We start from the raw sequence: 20,519 nt of genomic DNA on the forward strand, positions 1-20,519 counted from the left end.
CAGGAATTTCATAGCTCTTAGGTTCACTTCTCTAGTGAAATACAAAAAGCTTGTCTACATGAGAGCCAAACATCAATTTTAAAATGCCACCTAGACTTCCTAGCTAACAGATAGTCTTGAAGACAACTTTTTTCCAAACCTCAAAACATTTTTGTTTCCAAATCTAAAAGAAGAGTTCCTGCCAGCCAGTAGAATTGTAGAATTGACCTGATTAACCGTTTTCATTTAAGCTGGTGGGTATTTGTAAGAAATTTGCAATTTTGAAAACTTATTGCCTGTTACTGAAATGCCTATGTATGTATTTAAATACCTGTTTTAAGGTACTCTGTTTAGAAAAGATTGGCCTCAAGCAATATAACCAGATGATCAGTTTCCTAGTTCCTCCTGTGCCTTGGCACAGGAAAGGAAAACACTTCCTCTTCCTTCTGAGGGCCCCAGACTTCCTGTGCCATCTATTTATACAATTGTTGTAATGAACCCCAAGTTAACCAGTTAACCAGTTCCTCTCCTAGTTTAGCATAGGCTTTACATCTTTTTACTTCATGTCTTTATACTTGCAACTTCTCTTAAAGACATGATCAGAGCTGCTCCTCATTAAACCTGTGTTTGGAGTGTCTTTGGCAAGGCGTTCTCTTGGCCAGATACAAAGGAAGACCAGATTATCACAGCCATACAAAACCTGTTGAAAAGTTCAGGTGGTTGAATGTGGAAAGGGGGTCACAATATTTAACCAAAGTCTGGTGATTAAAGGCATTATTTGTACCTGTCCGGATGAAATGAACAGCCTAGAAGCCAGTTCAGCAAGAAAACAAGAGCAAGTTGTAGCTAGATGTGCTCAGCCATTTTACTGTGAGAATACAGAGGACTGGAGAAAATGGAAAACTGGAAGGACATGCAGAACTGGGGACAGGCTCTGGGGGACAGGAGACATGAAGATATCCCGTGGGAAAGAAGGTTCATAGCCGGAAGGGCTGGAGTCAGATGTGGAAGGTCTGAAAGCTGTGGTTTGGGATGCAGTTGAAATGGTAGGGCTGGTGGTGAAAAGCATGATCATGTTCAGCTTTACCCATGCTCTTCAAGGGTTCTGGATCTGGATGAAGGAAACTGGGAGATTTGCAGAGGGCTTCCTATAGTCACGGAGTGTGGAGTGGCAGGAGGCCTTGCAGGTGTCTGAGCCCAGCGTTACCCTGGTTTTGAGCTGAGGCAGGATCAGACACTTGCTAGCTGGCTGTGAGGAGTGCCTGGGTGCATGACACTGCTGTCCCCTGGGGCCTTGCAGCACCTCTGGTTACCATCTTCTTTAGAAGAGAATTTAAAACTTGTAAGACTGCTGCTGTGATATCTCCAGGCTGTCCCTTTGTCAGACCATACAAGTTCCTTTCTTCTGAGCTTTCTGTGTGAAACCCATTTTCCAACTCTTCAGTCTTCCCTGGAAATTTTCCTTGGGTAATTGGTTTCCTTTTTCTATGGTACTTTATATGTTCCATAAGAATTGGTGCCCCAAGCTGTTCACAGCAGTGCAGCTAAAGCCTTATAGAACTAAGTACAGCAGAAGAATTTCTTCTTGCATCTTGTATGACACTCTCATTAATAGATCTTGGAGAGACTTCTGCTTTGAATGTAGCTTCCCGCTATAAAATTGCTGCTCATTCTCTGATTCATTGTTCTCCAAATTCCTGTGTACAGCTCTGCTGTTTTGTGGGCTGTTCCCTAAATTGCGTATGTTCACTAGGTGTTTCCTTTCCATATGTTGTGGCTGCCATCAGCATAAAGCCGAGGTACCAGTGGGGATGATGGAAGAATCCCCACGGAAGGAGAGCCTGCCATCCACACCTCTCTGGTGTCCCATGAGCCCTGTGAGCACATTTCTGGGGATGTGGTGTGTTGCCATGGAGATGACACTTGCCATCCACGTTTATAATGACTTGAAACAATTCACTGTGCAATTAAAACAAGATCTATCCTGTGATAATCCTGAGGAAACAGTTACTTACTAAATGCAGGCAGGGGGGCGGGAAGTGGATTTCATTGTTGGCTCTGCTGGGGTGGCTCCAGCTTGCTCTGCGCTGCCCCGTCCTGCTCTGGTTTGTTCACAGTGCCCTGTTCTGCCTCTGCTTCCTGTCTCAAAATCCAGAACAAGCTTGTGTAACGTTTAGGCTGCATTTTGCCTCACTCCTGTCATCCAGAGCAGTTGTCTGGAGGATGTTTATTAATAGTTTACCATCAGTCCAGTTTTTGGTAATGTGCTCTGCAAACAACCTGTCTCAATACCAGTACTTCATTATCCACCACCACTTTTCTTTCTCCACCTAAAAACCAATGCCACAAGTTCAAGTGGGAAGAAAGCAGGTGTCCTAGCAGATGTCACAGATTTGGGCTGCTTTCCTCACTTGCTGGCAGAGATCAACCCTCAGGGGGGTCATCCGGCAGCCTGTGCAGCATTACTGAACCAGACTTTCAGTGTTCAACTGATGCTGCTCAGGCATCATCCCTGCAGTCCCAGGCAATGCTGGCTGGAAACACACCACAACCTTGGCCATAGTCCTATTGTTCTGTGGCTGGGAGCAAAAAAGCAAAATGGTGCCACTGCCTTTTGTGGTGTGGGGAAGGACCCTAAAACTCCCTCACTACGAGCATGTGCTGAGCAGGTCTGAGGCTGCCCATCCTTTCCTCTGTGCTTGGCCATGGCTGGTTGGAGCTGGTTCCCCATTTTCTTGTTTCATCTCTCACTATCTCTGTGCAGCTGCTCAGGACACATATTCAGTTCTTTGCTGAATTCTGTCTTAAAATATGAAATGCTGTTCTTTATTTTACTGTGTGCCATGGGGAGTTGGTCCTTTTTCTCCTGACTGGACTTGGGGAAGGTGGGCTGTCAGAGGAGCTGGCACTGCTGAGATGGAGGCTGCTTCTCTTTGGGAATGAGCATCTGGATTCAGATACAAAGCCCAGCTCCTTGACATGGTCATAAATTCCAGTTATCCTTGAGGGAGGAGAAGGGGGGCTTTATCACAAAAGGTGGCTGGGTGCAGTGGGCCAAGTTAACAGAGTAGAAGGGGTGCATAACAGCAGAGCCTCTGTGCTCATGTGTGCACCCAGCCAGGCTGCATAAGAGCTGGGGCTGATGGCCATGCTGGGGAATTTGAGCTGGAACACAGGCTTCGGACTGTGCAGAGAGTTAGAGGAAGGAGGCCTGTTGCAAAATGCTCCTTCTGCTTACCACAGAGACCAGGACAGTTTCAGAGACTGAACTATCCTTGGCAGCAAAAAGCGCTAATTCAGCCTTTCCTGCCACTTCCATCAAGACTCTGGCCTGAAAAGAGCCATTCATGGCAGTCTGCCTTCCTGCAGGCACATTGGGAGAGCAGGAGCTTGAGGGGCAGAATAAGGCTAAGAAGACAGTGTTTGGGCAGTGAGGGTGGCAAGGATTCTGTGCAGGGACAGGGGCCTTCAGGCACAGTCTGGGGAGATCTGGGGAAGCAGGCAGGTGGTGAAGTAGCAAATGAAAGTGAGGGAGAAGTTGGAAAGAGAAGGAGTGGAGCAGGCTGCAGTAATTCAAGAGGTAGAGAGAGCACTGACAGCAAAGCTTTCCTCCTACAGGGATGCACATGGCAAACCCTGACCCTGTTTGTCCTTGGTGTTTTTTGGGGTCTGTGTGTGTGCTCCGGTGGGGCTGATGCCTTTTCCCAGGTGCCCTTTGGGGTAGCCTAGGGCAAAGCAAGCCACCCCAAGCTTTGTGCCTTATGAGCTCCAGCCTATCTGTGGGGGCTGCAGGTGGGCAGAAGGCAGCCCAGGCAGGGTCATCCAGAGGATTAAGTGTGGGTGATGCTGCCATGGACAGGGCACGGAGGCTGAGTGTGCTGCCATCCCACCACCAGAGCTGCTAACTGTGCCCTCTGGGCTGCTGTGGGGGTGCTGGTCAATGAATAATCACAAAAATGGGGATTTCAGAGCAGAAGAAGGTACTGCATAGAAGATAAACAGAGAGCATGGAAGACTGGCTGAACTATTCTTGGTCTAATCCAGTGCAGCACTGTGACTTCAGGATCCTTTCATACGATGGATTAGAGCTGTTTTTTTCCTTGATGGTTTTCCCTGATTCCCAAACTTTGCACTTGGCACCAAGAAGCAGAAGAGTCTGGGAGGACACATTAATTGGTGTAAATGAGAAGTCATTCCAAATGTGCAGAGTCTATGCTGCTCTAGCAGAGCAGGGTTTGGCCTACACTAGGTGGAATCATGAGAAGTTTTAACCAATTATTTGTTTCAACATCTCTGGCCTCACAAAAATATAATCCAGTGTTTGCGCAAGTATTGCCTTCATGCTGAATATGATGTTTTCCAGTATATGAGGATAATAAATCTTGTTAAATTCAGGAGCAGTTATGTGGAAGACAGAAAAGGAGGCTGTACAGGCAGAGCTCTCAGAAGTATCACTCATGTTTGTTGTGAAAATGTGCCTTGCTGAGCCTTTAAAGACATGCAGGTGTAGCTAAAAATGAAAGGTATTTTTAATGGCAAGCCTGAGGGCACTGATGACTTCAAATGCCCTTCACTTTTGAAAGCACTGTCCTAATTTCTGGCCTGAGATTTTACTCCTTAGGAAAAGTTAAAAAGAAATCTTGTTGCTGCTAGGACTCACTGAAGACATTTTCCTGTGCTCTGCTGTGGTTTTTGCTCACATCTCACTTGTTTAATTTCTTTGATTTTCTACATTTGCCTTTCAAGCAAAAAAGTTCATAGAGAATAAGAAACTGAGCAAAGATAAATGGCAAGTAAATAAATTTGTTCAAACATGTATTGAAACTTTGTGTGTAACTTTTTACAGGCAATCACTGCAAACCCAAAATAAATTCAAATACTCTGCCTGTTAGTCAGAGGCAGAATGTCTGTGTAACAAGTTATGTCAAATTGGAGGCACAGCTTTAATTCCTCACTAATTAACCATGTTTCCCCTGCAAAATCTAGTTTTATGCATGCAAAACAATGCCAGTCAAGCCTGCCATTGGGGTGATCAGGTCTTCCTTTAGGTTGCCCAGCTGTGAACAGTTCCCAGTGTCGCTCTTTTAAGTCAAGAACAACAGCCTCGTGGGGATGGAAAACAACTGCTCTCCTCCATTCTGTCCCCACTTCTTGATCTTTTATGGCAGATATACAGATAGACAGGGCCTTCTTGGGTTGGTTTCTGTGGGAAAACCTTTTGTCCAGAAGGAGCACCCTGCCAGGAAGAGGGTGCCCCAAAGAGAGGGATCAGAGCTTTGGCTGTGTGTTGCTATAGCCTTGGGATTGGATGACACTTCATTGCAGTTTGGGAGGTGGCGTAGGGTTCTTTCCCTTGCTCAGAAGATCTGTGCTGAGCCATGAGAGACTGTGTCTGTCTTTGGTAGGGTCTGTGGTTGAAGCAGTGGAGCAGACCTGCAGGAATAGCAGCTGTTCCTGCTGGCAGAGTCACTGTTTGTGCCAATGTGTGGATATAATTACACTGAAGCTTTGGCTCTGAACACCTCCAAAACCTTATCCCTGTGTTTGGCCCCTGTGGGTAACCATTTGCTGAGATTAGTGGCCAGGGTGTGCTCGAGACAGGTTTGGTCACAGAATTCAGCTGGCACACACAGTGCCATGCCATGCGCATTTGCAGTCCTTGCCACTCTCTAAACCTCTATCCAAGCATTTCTGTGTGGGGCGGCACCTTGTTTCATTTGAATGCAGTTCTGAGCCTTTGAATCCTGGAAGGGATGCTAACGTCTGGATTTAGCCATGTTTACCTTGCAATTTCACAGAAAAATTCTTCCTGGATACCACAAAATATAACACAGTCTAGTGGCTTTGTGCTCAGCAGAAGAGAGAATACAAGGATTAATCTGGGAGAATGACTTGTTTTTAAAATCTTCCTTTGCAGTGAAGCCAATCACCCTGAACCCAGTGAGAGAGCTCTTCCATTTGGCTGCAGTGAGTCTTTGAGGTTGGCATCTGTGCTGACTCTGGCTGGAACATGTAAACTGTTTCTGTTTGTTCTGCACAGAGCCTGTGGTCAGATGGGCAGCAAGAACAGGGCAGCTTCTCTTCTGGGCAGCAGCAGTGGCTTTTTCCTCTCTCTATGACTTTGTTTTTCCTTCTGCAAGGGGCAATGTTTGTGTGGTAGGAAATCCCATGCTATGACTGCCTCTGTGTTTTGTTTCAGGCATCAGAGGGTGTCCCTGTGAAGTACTTTCAGAACCTGGAGGAACTGATAGAGTATTACAAGAAGGAGAACATGGGTCTGGTATGGCACCTCAAATATCCAGTGCCACGGGAAGAGGAGGAGGCTGCTGATGAACTGGAGGAGGACACTGGTAAGAAACCTATGATGTGACTTGCTGATGCAGACCCTTGACTCAAACCTCTTGACTGGAGATACACAGTGCAGGCAGGAGATTACAACATGTTGTGCCATAAAACAGAGCAGAGCATAGAGAGGCCTGAGCTGGCAAGGCCCTGCAGCAGTGAACCCTCATGTGTGTCTTATGGTACACACACCTGGAACATCCGTTTAGCTCACCTGAGGGAATGCACTGAGACCCTCTGTGGAAGTATACTGCATCTGCTGTGGGGGTGGTTAATTGGGTGTCCTTATCTGGACTCCACTGTTTATGTCCAGCCATCTTCCAGACCTCTGCACCCTCTCCTTGTCCTGCATCTGTAGGGCCTCTCTCTAAACAGAGATGCTCCCTTGGGGCTTGGAGCACATCTCTGTGCTGTGCCACGCACCTACAACTGCTAAGGGGCATCTGAAACCACTCAGCTGCTCTGCTCTAGGGGACATTTTTGACAGTCCTAAGCAGAGGGCACAGCTCTGGCACTGGCAGACAGTCTAACTCCATGTACAGAGGCAGGTGTATGATGAAGAGGTGTGATTGGCATCATCCCTACTATTTTATATCAAATGCCACTGTGCGTTCCAGGCACTCACTGGTCTTGGATCATTCCTTGGATTTTTCCTGAATCACCCCTTGGATCTGTCATAGTTCTCCCAGAGGAAGGTCATGTCCACAGAGCCATCCTTCCTGTCCTGTCTGATGTCTGTCTGGAAATGATGAGCACTGCAATCAAACAAGTCTGAAGGACACAGTGCCTGGGACAGATCGACAGGCCCTGTGAACTAGGGCAGATTGATGTGCCTGTGCAACCCAGTGTCTGTGTAACCCTTTGATGGAACCCACTGCATATCTCACAGGAGCTGGAAGATTTTGAAATGCAATTTTCTGGAAGAAATAGAACAAAATTTTGCAAAGCTGCTAAGGAAAGATGTTCCTGGATTTTGGCCAGTTGTACTTAGTCTCCAGCTCCCAGGGCCAGGGAGGGAACTACAGCAAAAATAATATAGAGAGAGGCAAGCAGCAGGGAATGAAGTTCTAGCCAAAACTAAGAGCCTTCAAATGAAAGATTAGTACTGGGTCTGGGCTGCTCATGTACACAATTTAGTTTTGTTGAGGCACTTCATGCCATCATGGTGGAGCCATGTAGGGCCTACAGATGTCTGGTCATCTTAGATGTGAAACTGCAGAGGTGGAAGATGAGCACCCTGCAGATTAACCAGGCATGACTCAGTGGCTCTGAATCACAGCACCAGCCCAGAAGCAGTGGGTCAGTCCTGGGGGTGTTTTTGTAATGCAAATTCCACCATTAGGAAATAACCAAATGAAACCTCACAACTCAACCAGCTTCAGTACAACATGTATAACAAAGTATTGGAGCAATTGGTATGAAAAGAAAGTTAACCACGGTTGGGATCAGTGGAGATGAACCCATTCTTCTCCCAGAAGAGGGAGATATGCTGAACAGCAGGATGACACAGCAGGAAAATCCTTTTTCCTTCCAACTCAATGCCCACAAGACAAGGCAAGATATTCAGCCCCTATGCACTGGGTCATGGAGTCTATTTTCTCCATCTCTGTTTGCTTACTTTAGCTGTTCACTTCTTTCCGTTGGCAGTTTCTGGTGCTTCTTCCATCATGTTCCTCCATCCATTCTGCCTGAGCAGCAGATCCCCATGATAATTGGAATTACATGGGTGGGGTACAGCTGTGTTCTCTAAGAATTATATTCAACTTAACTAATTAACCTTCACAGCTGCTGTGCAGATGGGAGAGTTAAAACTGGCTGGGGTGGAGTTCACGGTAGGCAGAGGCATATGTTGCCTGCATGTGAGTGCCAAGCCTGACACTTCATCCTGCTGCTCTCACACCACAGCCATCCCTGGAAACACAGCGGGGCCTGTGCTGAGTCCTGACCTTCCCAGCTCTGACATCCCTCCACAGACCAGCCAGAAGACATGGCTTCTGAAAGGATTTCCCTGGCAGGGTGGGCTCTGCCCTGAGTGGTATGAGGGACAAGAGGTCCAATTTTTGTGCTGGAATGACTGTGCCTTTCCTTTTGTTCTTGCTAGACCTGGTACCCACACCTCCTCTTCTGCCCCCACGCAACATCCTCATGGCACTGCCAAGCAGTGAGACAAAAGATGTCTCTTCTCTCCCTGAAAACTCCCGGGTGGCAGATGTGAATAAACTGTCCCTTTCTGAAACACTGCTCCAGCGACTGCAGTACCAGGACACAAGCAGGTAAGGAAGGGTGAGTGACAGGACTGCTGAACTTCAGCCCAGTATTGAGCTCGCTGGGCCTTGGTATTTGGGACAGCTGAGGACCTGTTTGATTCAACAAAATTAGTCCTCATTAATACTAAAGAACAGAATCAGATCAACAGTGCGTTGACTGCTCTTTACAGTCCATCTGTTGTCCAGAAAAGACACATTTCTGAATTATTAAAATAACCCATATACTTTCTCCACTGAGGTATACTTTTCTAATATAAAGGATGAGTAGTATCTGAGAGAACTTCATTTATTAGCCATGTGTCTAAACAGTGGGAATTTTAGAAAAACAAGAAAGCTATTTGATATTTGGGAGTAGAGAGAAGAGCTGGCTTTTGACCTGTCTGTTTCCTTCCCAGTGTCTCTGACGAGCATCTTAAACTCATCCAGGATTACCTGCGAGTTCACATCATCAGTGACTTTGAGATCGTGCAGACTGGCTCAAGCAATCTTCCTCAACTGAAGAAATTACTAACAGCTCTTTGCAAAGGACTCTTCAGGTAACTAGAAGCTGGTTTTCAGAGTGTAATGCCATAACATTGTAGTCTAACAAAGGTCCCACGTGCATGCATTCAGAACCCTCATTTTTGGCATAGGAAATTGGCTTGCCCTCAAAAGCAGTCTATTTAGATCTCGTGACCCATGATTCTGATCCAAAGATATGAAATTTATATAGAAGAGACAGCTCTGACAATCAAGTTTCCTTGTAGGTGGTTTCAGACAGCAGAGTGTTATATTTTATGCTTTGTTTAGAAAGAAACAAAACAAAAAATGCACTAACCAATTTACTGCATAATTTGGTAATGCATAAATGACACCCACAGGATTGTCAAGTACAAGCCGCTTATGGAAACAAGCACAAATTAGTGTATAACTAGATTTTAAACACTGATTTTCCTTCCCACTAATGCATTGTGAACTTGGAGTGATTCCACTCATGTTGGTGAAGGCCAGCTCAAATGAAAAAAGGAACAAGTCCAGACTCTTGACTCTACAAATTTTACCTTTCCTGTTTGTAGAGCTTCCATGTCACAAATAGAAAAACTCTGACAGGGTACTAGAACATTGCAGAGCTCCCTCCTTCTGTGGTGGAAGGATGTTATTTCCCTCTTGCTGGTTCTAAGCAAAGGGACCAGCCCACACTTGTGCAGAGCTCTTGGAGCACTGTAGCAGAGGGCACATATTTCCACACTTCTCTCCATGGCTTCCCATACCTTTCTCTCTGGTGTATGCAGAGGGGAGGCAGGTTGTGCTGCTGGCCTGATCCTGTTCTCCTAGAAGCCAGCTGCCCACAGACAAGCCCCTGTGAGGATTGAGGACAGATTTTTCCAAGTGCTGCCCTTCTGCACCCTGCCTGTGCAGGCAGGCAGGCGTTTTGCTTCTCTACACACATCGGAGAGGAGAGACCCAGGTGGCCAGCTAAGAATAAACCTGAACAATGGAAACTCAAATCAAATGAAATCACAAGTGAGAGTCTTGTGTTACTAAAATACCTCCAGTGCTGCTGTTGTAATGATGTTTGGCTTCTCCTATTTCCAACTTCTTATTCTACTTCAGCTTATCTGGGTTTCACAACCCTATTCCTCATAGATGCACATGGAGAGATGAAAGGAAGGAGATGCAACAATTCCCTCAACTGTCAGGACATCTGTAACATTTCTGGATTTTCTGTAGGATTTCTGGTGACTGCACACTGCAAAGTGACATCCTAGAGCAGAGCTGGGTGAATTCTGCTGCTGGTGGAAGCCTGTTGAGTGTAGGGACGTGTCTTGGTTTGAAAGACAGGTGTCTGCCAAGGAAGGCAGGAACCTCCTTTTGAACTGAAAATATAATCCCCTTCCCTCTGAATTATTTAACTTGGAAATTAAGGGGCTCTCAGGCAAAGATATGGGAAAAGGAGTAACAGTTCTTTCCTAGTGTATGTACATATAACAAGGCAAACTGCCAACAGCAGCAGCAACAAGGAGCAGAAGCAGAGAGCCAGTGCCACCTGTCTGGGCTGTGGAGCCCTTTCCCCTTGGGTGCAGTTCTGGGCACGGCCGGCAGGGGCGCTGCTGGCTCCCGGCTGGCCGGGGGCGATGGTTCCTCCACACCTGCAGGGGGCGCTGTGCCACAGCTCGGCTGCCGCTCTGCGCCTGGGGGATGGCGGCAGGGAAAAGGGGCTGCCTTTGCAAACCCGCAGGGGCAGCTGGGCCTGGGCCCCTCCGGATGGCGAAACGGGAGGGCAGGAACCTCACAGCGGTGGCTGGAATGGCACACTCGGGGTGCAAAGGGTACCAAAAACTCTGTGGCTGTGCCAGAAGCGGTCAGGTGTTGGGTTACAAGTGTAACAAGAAGCCCAGAAGCAGCAGCAGAGAGCAGAGAGTCTGGGCAGGGGATTGCTCCCATGGATAGCTCACCTGCGACGACCGTTCCCGGCGATGGGCTGCGCAGAGTGAGCGGCCCTTTGGAGAGGGGTCAGGGGGGCTGGCACAGCATGCACTGGCTTTGGGCTCCTGAGCAAGCAAAGGGGCAGAGAAGCAAGCCAGTAAACTCTAGTCACAGTGCTGAAGGAAAAGAAAAAAATGGGTAAAACCCCACCAGGCAACAGCATCTCTAGTCAGAGACACTGTGCTGCATGGCAGAGATGATCGCTCCACCAGAAGCAACCCCTCCTTGCCCCAAGGAGATCCTTGGGCTGATGCTCACCCATCATGATACTCCCAGAGCGGGGGGCACAGGGAGGGGAAGGCACCGACCACCCTGGACACAATACAAAAAAAACCAAAACAAAAAATTGGATATGGGATAAAAAGCATCCCCAAGACAGGACACTGCACCACCACAAACCCAGCAAAGGACAAGGACCTGCCCTCTGTCCTTCTGGTGACTGCACATAACTATGGCAATGCATATTCTCATGCACTTCTTCCCCAGCATTTTCTCCCCATACCTGCATTATTTTGGCTTGTTGGAGCTGCCGTCTCAATTTTTTCATGACGGTCCAGAACTGCAGGCTGTGGATACTTTCAATCCCTGTCAGGTCTCACTGAGGAACTTCTCCCACTTCACATTGTCTCATGGATCTCTACCACCCAACCAAATGATTTGCTTACCATCAGCTGGCTAATAATCAGATGCTTGGATATCCTACTGTTTTAATCTCTGAGGTTGTCTAGGGTTTAAGATTGAAGCAATCAGGAAAATTAATCCACAAACACCAGAGATTTATGTCCAAAAAGGAGACAGAGTAGTCCTGTTACTTTATTCAAGTAAAGGGGAAGGTCATGGGACATTCCCCTACTCCTTTTTATCCTAATTTCCCAGCTGCATTTCCCTCTCTCTTTCCCCATTGGCTGAAGTGCTCGAGAGGTACAAACTTTTCAAATTGCTTAATACAGACCTCCTTCTAATGTATAGCCCACCCCTTTTCTTTTCCTTGTGTCAGTCAGGGGAATTCCTGTGGAATTTATGGTTCTTCTATTACTTCTTCTATCTCTCAGTATCTACCTTTATTTATCAGCAGACCCACAGTTTGTTTGTAAAGACAAATCTGTCTGATTCCTTTCACTTCCCTTATGTGATTTCTGAACTCAAATTTTGTCAGTGGCATTCCCTAAGTTTAGTTTTTGTTTCCCTGAGCTTCCTTCAGCTGTGCAGGGAATTCCAGCTGAAAGCACAGGTTATTCCTAGGCTGCTTCTTCGTGTCTTATTTTTATGTCAAATTCCATTATTTTCACACTATTTTCGAATAGGTTAAAAAACAAACAAAACCCCCAGAGTTGCTAATTGGCACAGTGGAGATCTTGCAGTGGAGCTCTGAATTTCCTGGTGGTGCTGGGGGTTAGGAATGTGCAGCACAGACTCACTGTGGCTGGGTTGGCCTGGCTGCTGAGGAGCCACACAGACTTGCTGTGAATGTGAGGGTTTTACAATCTGTGTTCTGGCTTCTCCTCACCTTGCAGAGCTCAACTGTGCCATCTCTGAGGGTCACACTCAGACACGCTGCAGTCACTGTGAGAAAGGAGCATCAGTGCCCTTTGCTGCCTCAGCCCTGTGCTGTGAGCCTGGGCTGTGGGTGGATGGTGACTGCAGAGGTCAGCAGGGCAGAGGGGACAGTACTGGAGCTGCTCAGTGGTCAGGAGGAGGACGGAGCTTACAGTGAGCAGTGGAGCTGGGAGAAGAACTGAACCAATTGTTTGTGAACAGTCTGTGCCTTTGGCAGCTCAGGTATTGCCCATGGATGGGGCAGGATGTACAAATGGCCAAGAAGCTCAAGCACAGCTGGGCCACAGCAGACCGGAGTTCAGAGTTTGTGAGCTCTTCCCTCACCCTTCGCCCCTGATTAATTTAGCAAGGCCTCGACCCTTGTGTTCTTCAGAGACTGGGAAAGCTGATTTTAACTCTGCTGCTACTGCTGCTCTAGGGCTAGCAGTGGCCAAGGGGGTCAGGACAGCCATGGCACATCTCCTTATTAGAGCCTGGGGGACCAGGAACAACCACTTGGGAAGAGGCTGGTCCCTCTGGCAGGTCTTATACTGGAAATATACAAACAAAACCAAGACCTGTAAGGCTGATGGGTACTTTTGTGAGGCATTCTGTGCTAAAGAAGTTGCCATACAAGGGTTTCCTTGGCCAGGGGAATCCTTCAGCAGCTGGAAAGCTGACTCAGAGAGAGCGGGGACTGCCCATGCAAGGGGATTTGTTCAGCTTCCAGTGAAAAACACCAATAGTGGTCTATTCAGTCTGCTACTGTCTGAAGCCATCATTTGGTCATCAATTGCCGTTCTGCATATTTTGTTTATTCTCCCTCAATAGATAATTTGCACACAGAGTTTTTAAGGCAGTTTTTCAAGCACTTGTGATACCAAAACTTGTGCAACTGCATGTGGATACACAGGCTTCTGACACTTCAATGAAGATCACTAAAGGTATTAATACTGTCAAGAGAAGAAAACAAAAGAAGTTACAAATTAATTAAAACCACCCAGTGGTTTTAATGGGCTTGAACACCCACAGGAGCTCTTCCTCCTCCTCACACACAACCTACATGTTGCACTGTGAACAGAGGGCAGTTTTCCCATGGGTAATCACTCCTGAGTTGCTTCAAACAACTGTTGCAGTGTTTTTAAGAGATGGCTTGCACATCACAGTAAATGTCCTTTCAGTCTTCTCAAACTAAACTTCACCCAATGTTCCTGCAACTGCTTGCAGCCTTCTGGGGTCTTACTCTATGGCAGCAACGGCACTCTTGGGTTTGGGGCCAGATCTGTTTGCGGTTTCACTGGCCCTAGGTGATCCAGAGCTGAACAGTGGCATTGGAGGAATAAAATTAGCAGAATCAGATTCCTACATGTGCCTTGTACTCCTGTGTGTTCCACGGCAAGTCTTTCAGATTGAAATGTCAAATATGAATGTTTAATTTAGGCAATTAATCATCTTTGGTTCAGCACCTAGACATATCTCTTCAGGCAGGCACACTTTTGTTTTGGAGCACTTTCCCTGACAAAGATGGAATAAAATCCAGTCTGTTCAGACTTAGGAAAGTGAGGGAGATCATTAATATCCACCGTTGACTAGACACAGTGCAAGCATCCTAGTGCTGCTCACCACCATCACCTTCCTTTTGACCTGTGCTCCCTGGCTGCTCTTTCTGGAATAAGTCTTGTCATTATCAGCATAGAGCTTCTGTGCCCAGTTCACACAGCAGTGTTTCAACAAATGAGCATCCTGTGGAATCTCATTGGCAAGCACTGAAGGAATGACATTGTTACCTGTAAATGGTTCTGCCCAGGAGATCAAAGGCTGCCTCTTCCACCCCCTTGCTGCACCTGGCATGTCATGTGAGATGAAATATCTGCAAATTAGTTTCCTCTTTGCACAGAGTCCCCAGCATAGTCCCCAGCACTGTCCTCAGCAATCTCAGCAGCTGCACAGGCCCTGTACAGAGCAGAGCTGCTGCCACGGCTGCAGCGTTCAGGGGCATCAGACTGTGCTGGGCTCTGAGGCGTTTGAGTGCACTTGGGTCTATGAGTTGGCATAGTTGGGGTAATGCTGTTTATACACCATATCCTCAGGTTTTGCCCAGACTGGGATACCTTTCTGTGGAGATTTAAGGAGTCAGCAAAGCAAAACCCAAGGAGCAGCCAGTATGGGTGTGTTCCAGCTTTGCAAGACGAAGTCAGCTGCCTGACTCACACTGCCCTGTTGACCATGTCACCAAGCAGCTGGGATTTGCTCCCGTACGCATCTCACAGCTCAGGGGGGACATGGCGAGGGCAGACCCAGTGTGGATGTGTGCCCAATGTGAACATGTGTCTGTCATATCATCCATGTGGCTGTGTCCGAGTGTGAACAGCCCCAGGGAGCCGGCCACAGCCTTAGACCTGTGCTGTGTCTGTGTTCCCAGTGAGGCCTCGAGGACTCTCCCATCTCTGGAGTCCATCCAGAAGGTGTTTGAGCAACAGCTGCATCCCATTACCCACCAGCGCTCCCAGGTAAGGGGGCTGGGAGGTGGGAAGAGCAGGACAGGTGTGTGGGTGGCTGTCAGTGGGGGCAGGGATGGCTCTGGTGTGCAGCCATAGCCAGTGGGGTATAGGTGGGCATGTGCCACTTCTGTTCTCTTTAGCCTCTTTCTGCTGCAGTGCAGGGGGCGCACAGTGAGTTCTATCCCGCAGTTTCACTTATCCCATAGCCCTCTCCACCTGCCCCCCCTTTCCTGTCCTAGAGGAAAGTGCCACCAGCTGCTGAGGACTCCCACCTCCCCATCCTCCCTCAGAATGTGGGCTGGCATTGCACACTTCTTTTTCCATTAACCTGATTCCAGGATGTTTCACTGCTACATCCTTCCTTTTCCCAAGCCCACTTAAGTTCCCATGACTTTCCTTTCCCTGCCAGAAAACCAAAATTCCAGGACTTCTGTATGCTGAGCCCCAGGCCTGGTCATGCAAACTTGCCCCCAGCAGCAAGCTGACTCCCATGCATGGCCAGCTGCCTTGACCCTATGGAACAGGTTTACAGATTTGTCCTTCCAGCCTCTCACACTTCTGTGTGTTCTCTGCTCTTGTGCTGCCCATTACAAATCAGAGTGGCGAAGGTACAAGTGCTGCTCTTCGGTCTGTGTGAGGTGTTGCTGGGACTGCACTCCAAGCTGTGCTCTGTGGGCTTGGTAATTGTCCATCTCTCTCTTTTTGTTCCTGTGCTGTGGTTTCAGGTGCTTGGTGAAGCAAGTCCGGCCAATATTGTATTGAAACTCAACCAGCTGATTTCTTTGCTGTCTTCTATTGAAGAAAAGGTAGAGTTTTCAAACTATTTTATGTCATCTTCTTGTCCTCCTTTGCCTCTAGTTTGTTTCCTGTTCATTATCAGTGCAGTGCTCTGCCACATTAAGATTGCTTTGTTCTGATTTCATTACTCTCAGTGTAGTGCAGAATCACCAAACGCAATAAATGACACATAATTATTTTACAGGTGAAAACACTGTTAATTGAAGGTCCTGATTCAACACACCGACGCTCCCTTATCCCTCCTGTCACCTTTGAGGTAAATTTACTCCTTTAACAACAAAGCTGATCATAATGTGGAAGGACAGTAATGCAGATTTATGTTAGTTTCTCAGCTCCTGGGAAGTTTGCTGTGCTGCCACAGAGGTAACAGCTTTTCCTGGATTCTGCTTGGCACCGTAAAAATGCCTAAGAGATGTCTGGTGAGACTGGCATAATGATATGTGTCCAGAACTTGAGGGAAGTGCTGCATTTGTAATACATGTGACTGAAGTGTAGAAGGTCCCTCATGGAAAACCTCTTTGTATTCCACTAGGTGAAAACTGACTCCCTAGGAATTTTCTCAAAAATACAACTCAAAGTGGATGTGGAAATGGGAAAACTGATTATCAAGAGATCTAAGGATGGTCCAGAGGACAAGTTTTATACCCACAAGAAAAGTAAGATGTCAGCTTAATGTCACAAATGCTGGGCTAGGCTCTGGGTCCCTGGATGATGGGAGGGGTTCCCTTCAGCCCTACTCAGGGCAAGGTTTGGCCCAGAGGGCAGGTCCTGGGTCCTGCATGAGCACCAGTCAGCAAGACACAGATATCTCAGTACTGGGATAACCAGCTTTCATAGATTGTTTTAGACCCAGTTTCCAGGTCTAAATGAAGACACTGGAATTAGCACTGCAAGGGAGCAGGTTTTGGTAGAAGATTCCCCATAGAGCTGGTTGCAATAGAACCATTTTTCTTCTGAAAAGCAATCTCGCTTGAAAATAAACCCCACCATTCTGCAAGAACATGCTGACTTCTGTGATGATTTTTGATGGTAAAAAACCAGACACTCAGTTTCAGTAACATTTTTCAGTGAATTTCCCTTGATTTTTTTGTATGTAGATTGGTATCTCTCACCATGAGCAATGCCAGTTTGGTCTGTGGTTGCCTGATTCAAGCAACTTCCCTTTTTTCTGTTGTCTTTCTTAACAGACAGTTCACTGAAGCTGAGAAAAAGAGATTTGTGAGAGAGTAGATGATGCCCTTGGGCTCTCTCCTGCTAGAAAATCAACCTGTTGCTGGCAGTAATCAAAAAGATGAGCTTTCACACATGGCTTTCTCTACCAGATGTTCATAATAGCTGCTATTTTAGATGCAAGGAATCACCTTTACCACCAAATGAGGACTTACATCCTCTTTCACAGATGGGGAAGGAACACATGTAGGCTGGCTCAGGATACAGGGGGATTGCCTGCACAAAGTTAAGGCTTCATTTCACACTGCAAGGCTTGGGATGGAAAAGAGCTCAAAGCAGGAAAGTTTTGGGGGTCCTCTTCACTTGGAGTCCAAATCTGTTCCTATTGGGAACAGGATTAAGCAACTTTAAAATGCAGATCTACAAGGAAAACTGCACAGACAGAAAAGACCATGTAAATCCCAGGCCTTTGAGCTTCTCTTGGTTTTGCTGGGACCCTTATTTCAGTGACCGCAGCTTATGACACCCAGCCTCTGTTCAGTCTTGCAGCTCATCAAGTCCCAGAAGCTTCCAAACAAGCTGGTGATAGTTCTGGAAACAGAAAAAGAAAAAACACAGCGGAAGGAATATATTTTTTCTGATTCCAAGGTACATATATGGTGTTTCTTTCCTGCCAACCTCGAGTAGGTACACAGGTGGGAGTGGAACATGGGGCATTCCTTGGTAGAAAGCTGAACTGTTAAAGGACAGTAGTTGCCTTTGTAAAAGATATTTTCTCCTTTGTTCTGGAAACATCCAGAAAATGAGCAAGTATACTGTCTAAAGGGAGATACTAGACGCCTAAATGCTGTCACCGAGGCAGGAGGACAGAGCAAGCACTGAGAAGCAAGGTGTCGAGATGGCCACTGTGCAAAGGTTCATATAGACAAAGAGGGAAGAAAAGATTTTTTTCTGACCAGCTCAGCATTTGTTAAAACAAAGCTAAATGACTAAAAAAGCACCACAGGAAAGGCAGCCTCTTGAAAGGTTTCAGGATAGTGCAGAGCTAATCTGCCCTTCAAGTGTGCTGGGAATTTTTGGTTCAGCTGGTTTTTCAAGAGGTCATGTCAGAGGAGTTAAGTATCTCATTAATTTTCTCTGCTTCTCCCTGTCTAGAAGAGAGAAGGGTTCTGCCAGCTTCTGCAGCAGATGAAGAATAAACACTCGGAGCAACCAGAGCCTGATATGATCACCATCTTCATTGGCACCTGGAATATGGGTATGGGCTCCCTTCTGCCATGGGCACTCCTTCAGACACTGCCTAAAGGTGTGCTCAGCTGGCACAACGAGCTCCAGACTCTCTGTGTTCCATGGCAGGTCTGTACACCAGGGCTGTCCTCTCCCTGGGACAGGGGAAGAGCGGATATCTAGACTTTTGCATGTGGTTTGACACTTCTCATGGTTCCACTCAAAGGACCATGAAGTTGTCCCTGTTGGGTACTGAGGGATTGCTTCAGTGACAGTGGCTGGCACAAAGCTGGTGCAGCAGCGCACAACATCCACCACCTTGCTGAAAGGACATGAGCAATTCCACAAACTGCACATCAGCAGCTCTCGTTTGACTAGGGACAGTTCCTGTCCAGCCTGGGAAGACAGCTGAGTGTCTGTGGTACTTAGAGAAGGGGACAGGGTGAGGGCAGTGGAATATAGGTTATTTTTCTCCTTTTTGGGACAGAAGCCTGGTTCAGCTGCTGTGAGCTGAGCTGTCTGTGCTTGGCCATCCTTAAGGAATAAGGTCAAGGCAGTGGCAGACCAGGAGGAGTACAGCTCCCTGCCTTTACTCCTGACTAGCCTCGGCCTTGGAGAGCTGATCCACAAGAGGCAGGTGGTCAAAGCAGAATCACTCCTTTCTCAGTGACACAAGTGGGGCATTGTCATCTTAGAACAGTGTGCCCTGGCTGATACAAAAGTGATACAAGATGTGAAGCCCATAATTTCTGTCCCCATGAGTTATCTTCATCCTGGTTTTGACAAGATATGCTCTGACTTATTTTGGTGTTTGATGTGTTAATAAAAGGTGCAGCCCCACCCCCAAAGAAGATCACCTCCTGGTTCCTCTCCAAGGGGCAGGGGAGGACCCGTGATGACACTGCTGACTACATCCCTCATGACATCTATGTGATTGGCACCCAGGAGGACCCCCAGGGGGAGAAGGAATGGCTGGAGACCCTAAGGCAATCTCTGCAGGAAATCACCAGTATCAGCTTCAAAGTGGTGAGGGGTTATTCCAGCTATTGCATGGAACTCAGGAGATGAGGGTATACATGTTGTACACGTAAAAGAGATGGGAATAAGTGGGATTTTGCCTGTACCTCCTCCCTTTCCCTCCCTTTATTGTCATTGAACTTGCTATTGAAGGAGTCAGGAAGCCTGCAGCCACAGTGCAGCTTGGCAGGTATTTACAGAAATACAACCTCTACCCTTCCCATTCCTGCAGATAGCCATCCATACCCTCTGGAATATCAGGATTGTTGTCCTGGCCAAGCCAGAACATGAGAACCGCATCAGCCACATCTGCACAGCCAATGTGAAGACAGGCATTGCCAACACGCTGGGTGAGGCACGGGCAGGTCCTGCCCAGACAGCTGTGATCTGCTCAGCCTGCATGGAACAGCTCTTCTCCAACACTCCTTGGGCAACATTTATGTGACACTCCTAAAGTTACATTCCACTTGCACTGATTGTATTTTACCCTGTAAGAGAGGAAGTCTATTTGTGTGTATACTTAGTACGAATATATATATATATATTTATATTCCCAGCAAACACTTTTGACTGGCTATTGGATTGCTCTTTCTTGGGTTTCACAAGGAAGTTGCACTTCTCTCTCTTCAACTAATTTTTTAGCACCCTTAAAAACTTGTTCCCACAATCTGTGCTGTAAGCACTAAGTTTTTCTGTGCTGATTAAGTGATTTTCTCTTCTCCATCCTCCACTTCACATGTGTTAGGTGCTTTATTATCTTTGCTACATTCAGGCTGGAGGTGTATTAATTTTTTGTCATTTTTGGCTTCCCTTTTGCCAGGTAATAAAGGAGCAGTGGGGGTGTCATTCATGTTTAATGGAACCTCCTTTGGGTTTGTTAACAGCCATTTGACTTCAGGAAGTGAAAAGAAGCACAGGTAAGATACATCCTCCCCTCTCAGAAATGGTTGTTGAGCCAGGGTGAAATTCTCTGGGCCATATTTGGAAGGAGGGCCCACCAGACAGGCACAAACATGTTTTCCTGACCATAAAAAAATTGTTTAATGTCTCCTGGGAGGACATTTAAACAAGGGGCTTCTGCTGTGTGGCCATACCACATGGGTGCAGGGGAAACGGATGGTAAAATTATTTCAGAGCCAAGTGTAAAAGTCTCACACAACACTTGCATGACCTGTCATGAAAACCCACTGCATGAGGAAGACAGTTCCATGATCTA

General features: G+C 47.0%; 1 protein-coding gene across 1 annotated transcript in view; it reads left to right on the forward strand.

Annotated features, from left to right (window-relative positions):
- The window catches only part of INPP5D (inositol polyphosphate-5-phosphatase D), a 59,807-nt gene that overhangs the window by 26,115 nt on the left and 13,173 nt on the right, over window positions 1-20,519 (forward strand). Inside the window, exons 4-15 of the mRNA XM_058844154.1 lie at window positions 6,179-6,329; window positions 8,423-8,594; window positions 8,984-9,124; window positions 15,013-15,100; window positions 15,817-15,897; window positions 16,074-16,145; window positions 16,422-16,545; window positions 17,601-17,707; window positions 18,215-18,317; window positions 19,116-19,312; window positions 19,536-19,653; window positions 20,124-20,220. Of these exons, the coding sequence (XP_058700137.1) occupies window positions 6,179-6,329; window positions 8,423-8,594; window positions 8,984-9,124; window positions 15,013-15,100; window positions 15,817-15,897; window positions 16,074-16,145; window positions 16,422-16,545; window positions 17,601-17,707; window positions 18,215-18,317; window positions 19,116-19,312; window positions 19,536-19,653; window positions 20,124-20,220 (1,451 nt within the window). The remainder of the gene's footprint in view (window positions 1-6,178; window positions 6,330-8,422; window positions 8,595-8,983; window positions 9,125-15,012; window positions 15,101-15,816; window positions 15,898-16,073; window positions 16,146-16,421; window positions 16,546-17,600; window positions 17,708-18,214; window positions 18,318-19,115; window positions 19,313-19,535; window positions 19,654-20,123; window positions 20,221-20,519) is intronic.

The sequence above is a fragment of the Poecile atricapillus genome, chromosome 8, assembly GCF_030490865.1.
Source record: "Poecile atricapillus isolate bPoeAtr1 chromosome 8, bPoeAtr1.hap1, whole genome shotgun sequence".
In the NCBI taxonomy this organism is placed as follows: Eukaryota; Metazoa; Chordata; class Aves; order Passeriformes; family Paridae; genus Poecile; species Poecile atricapillus.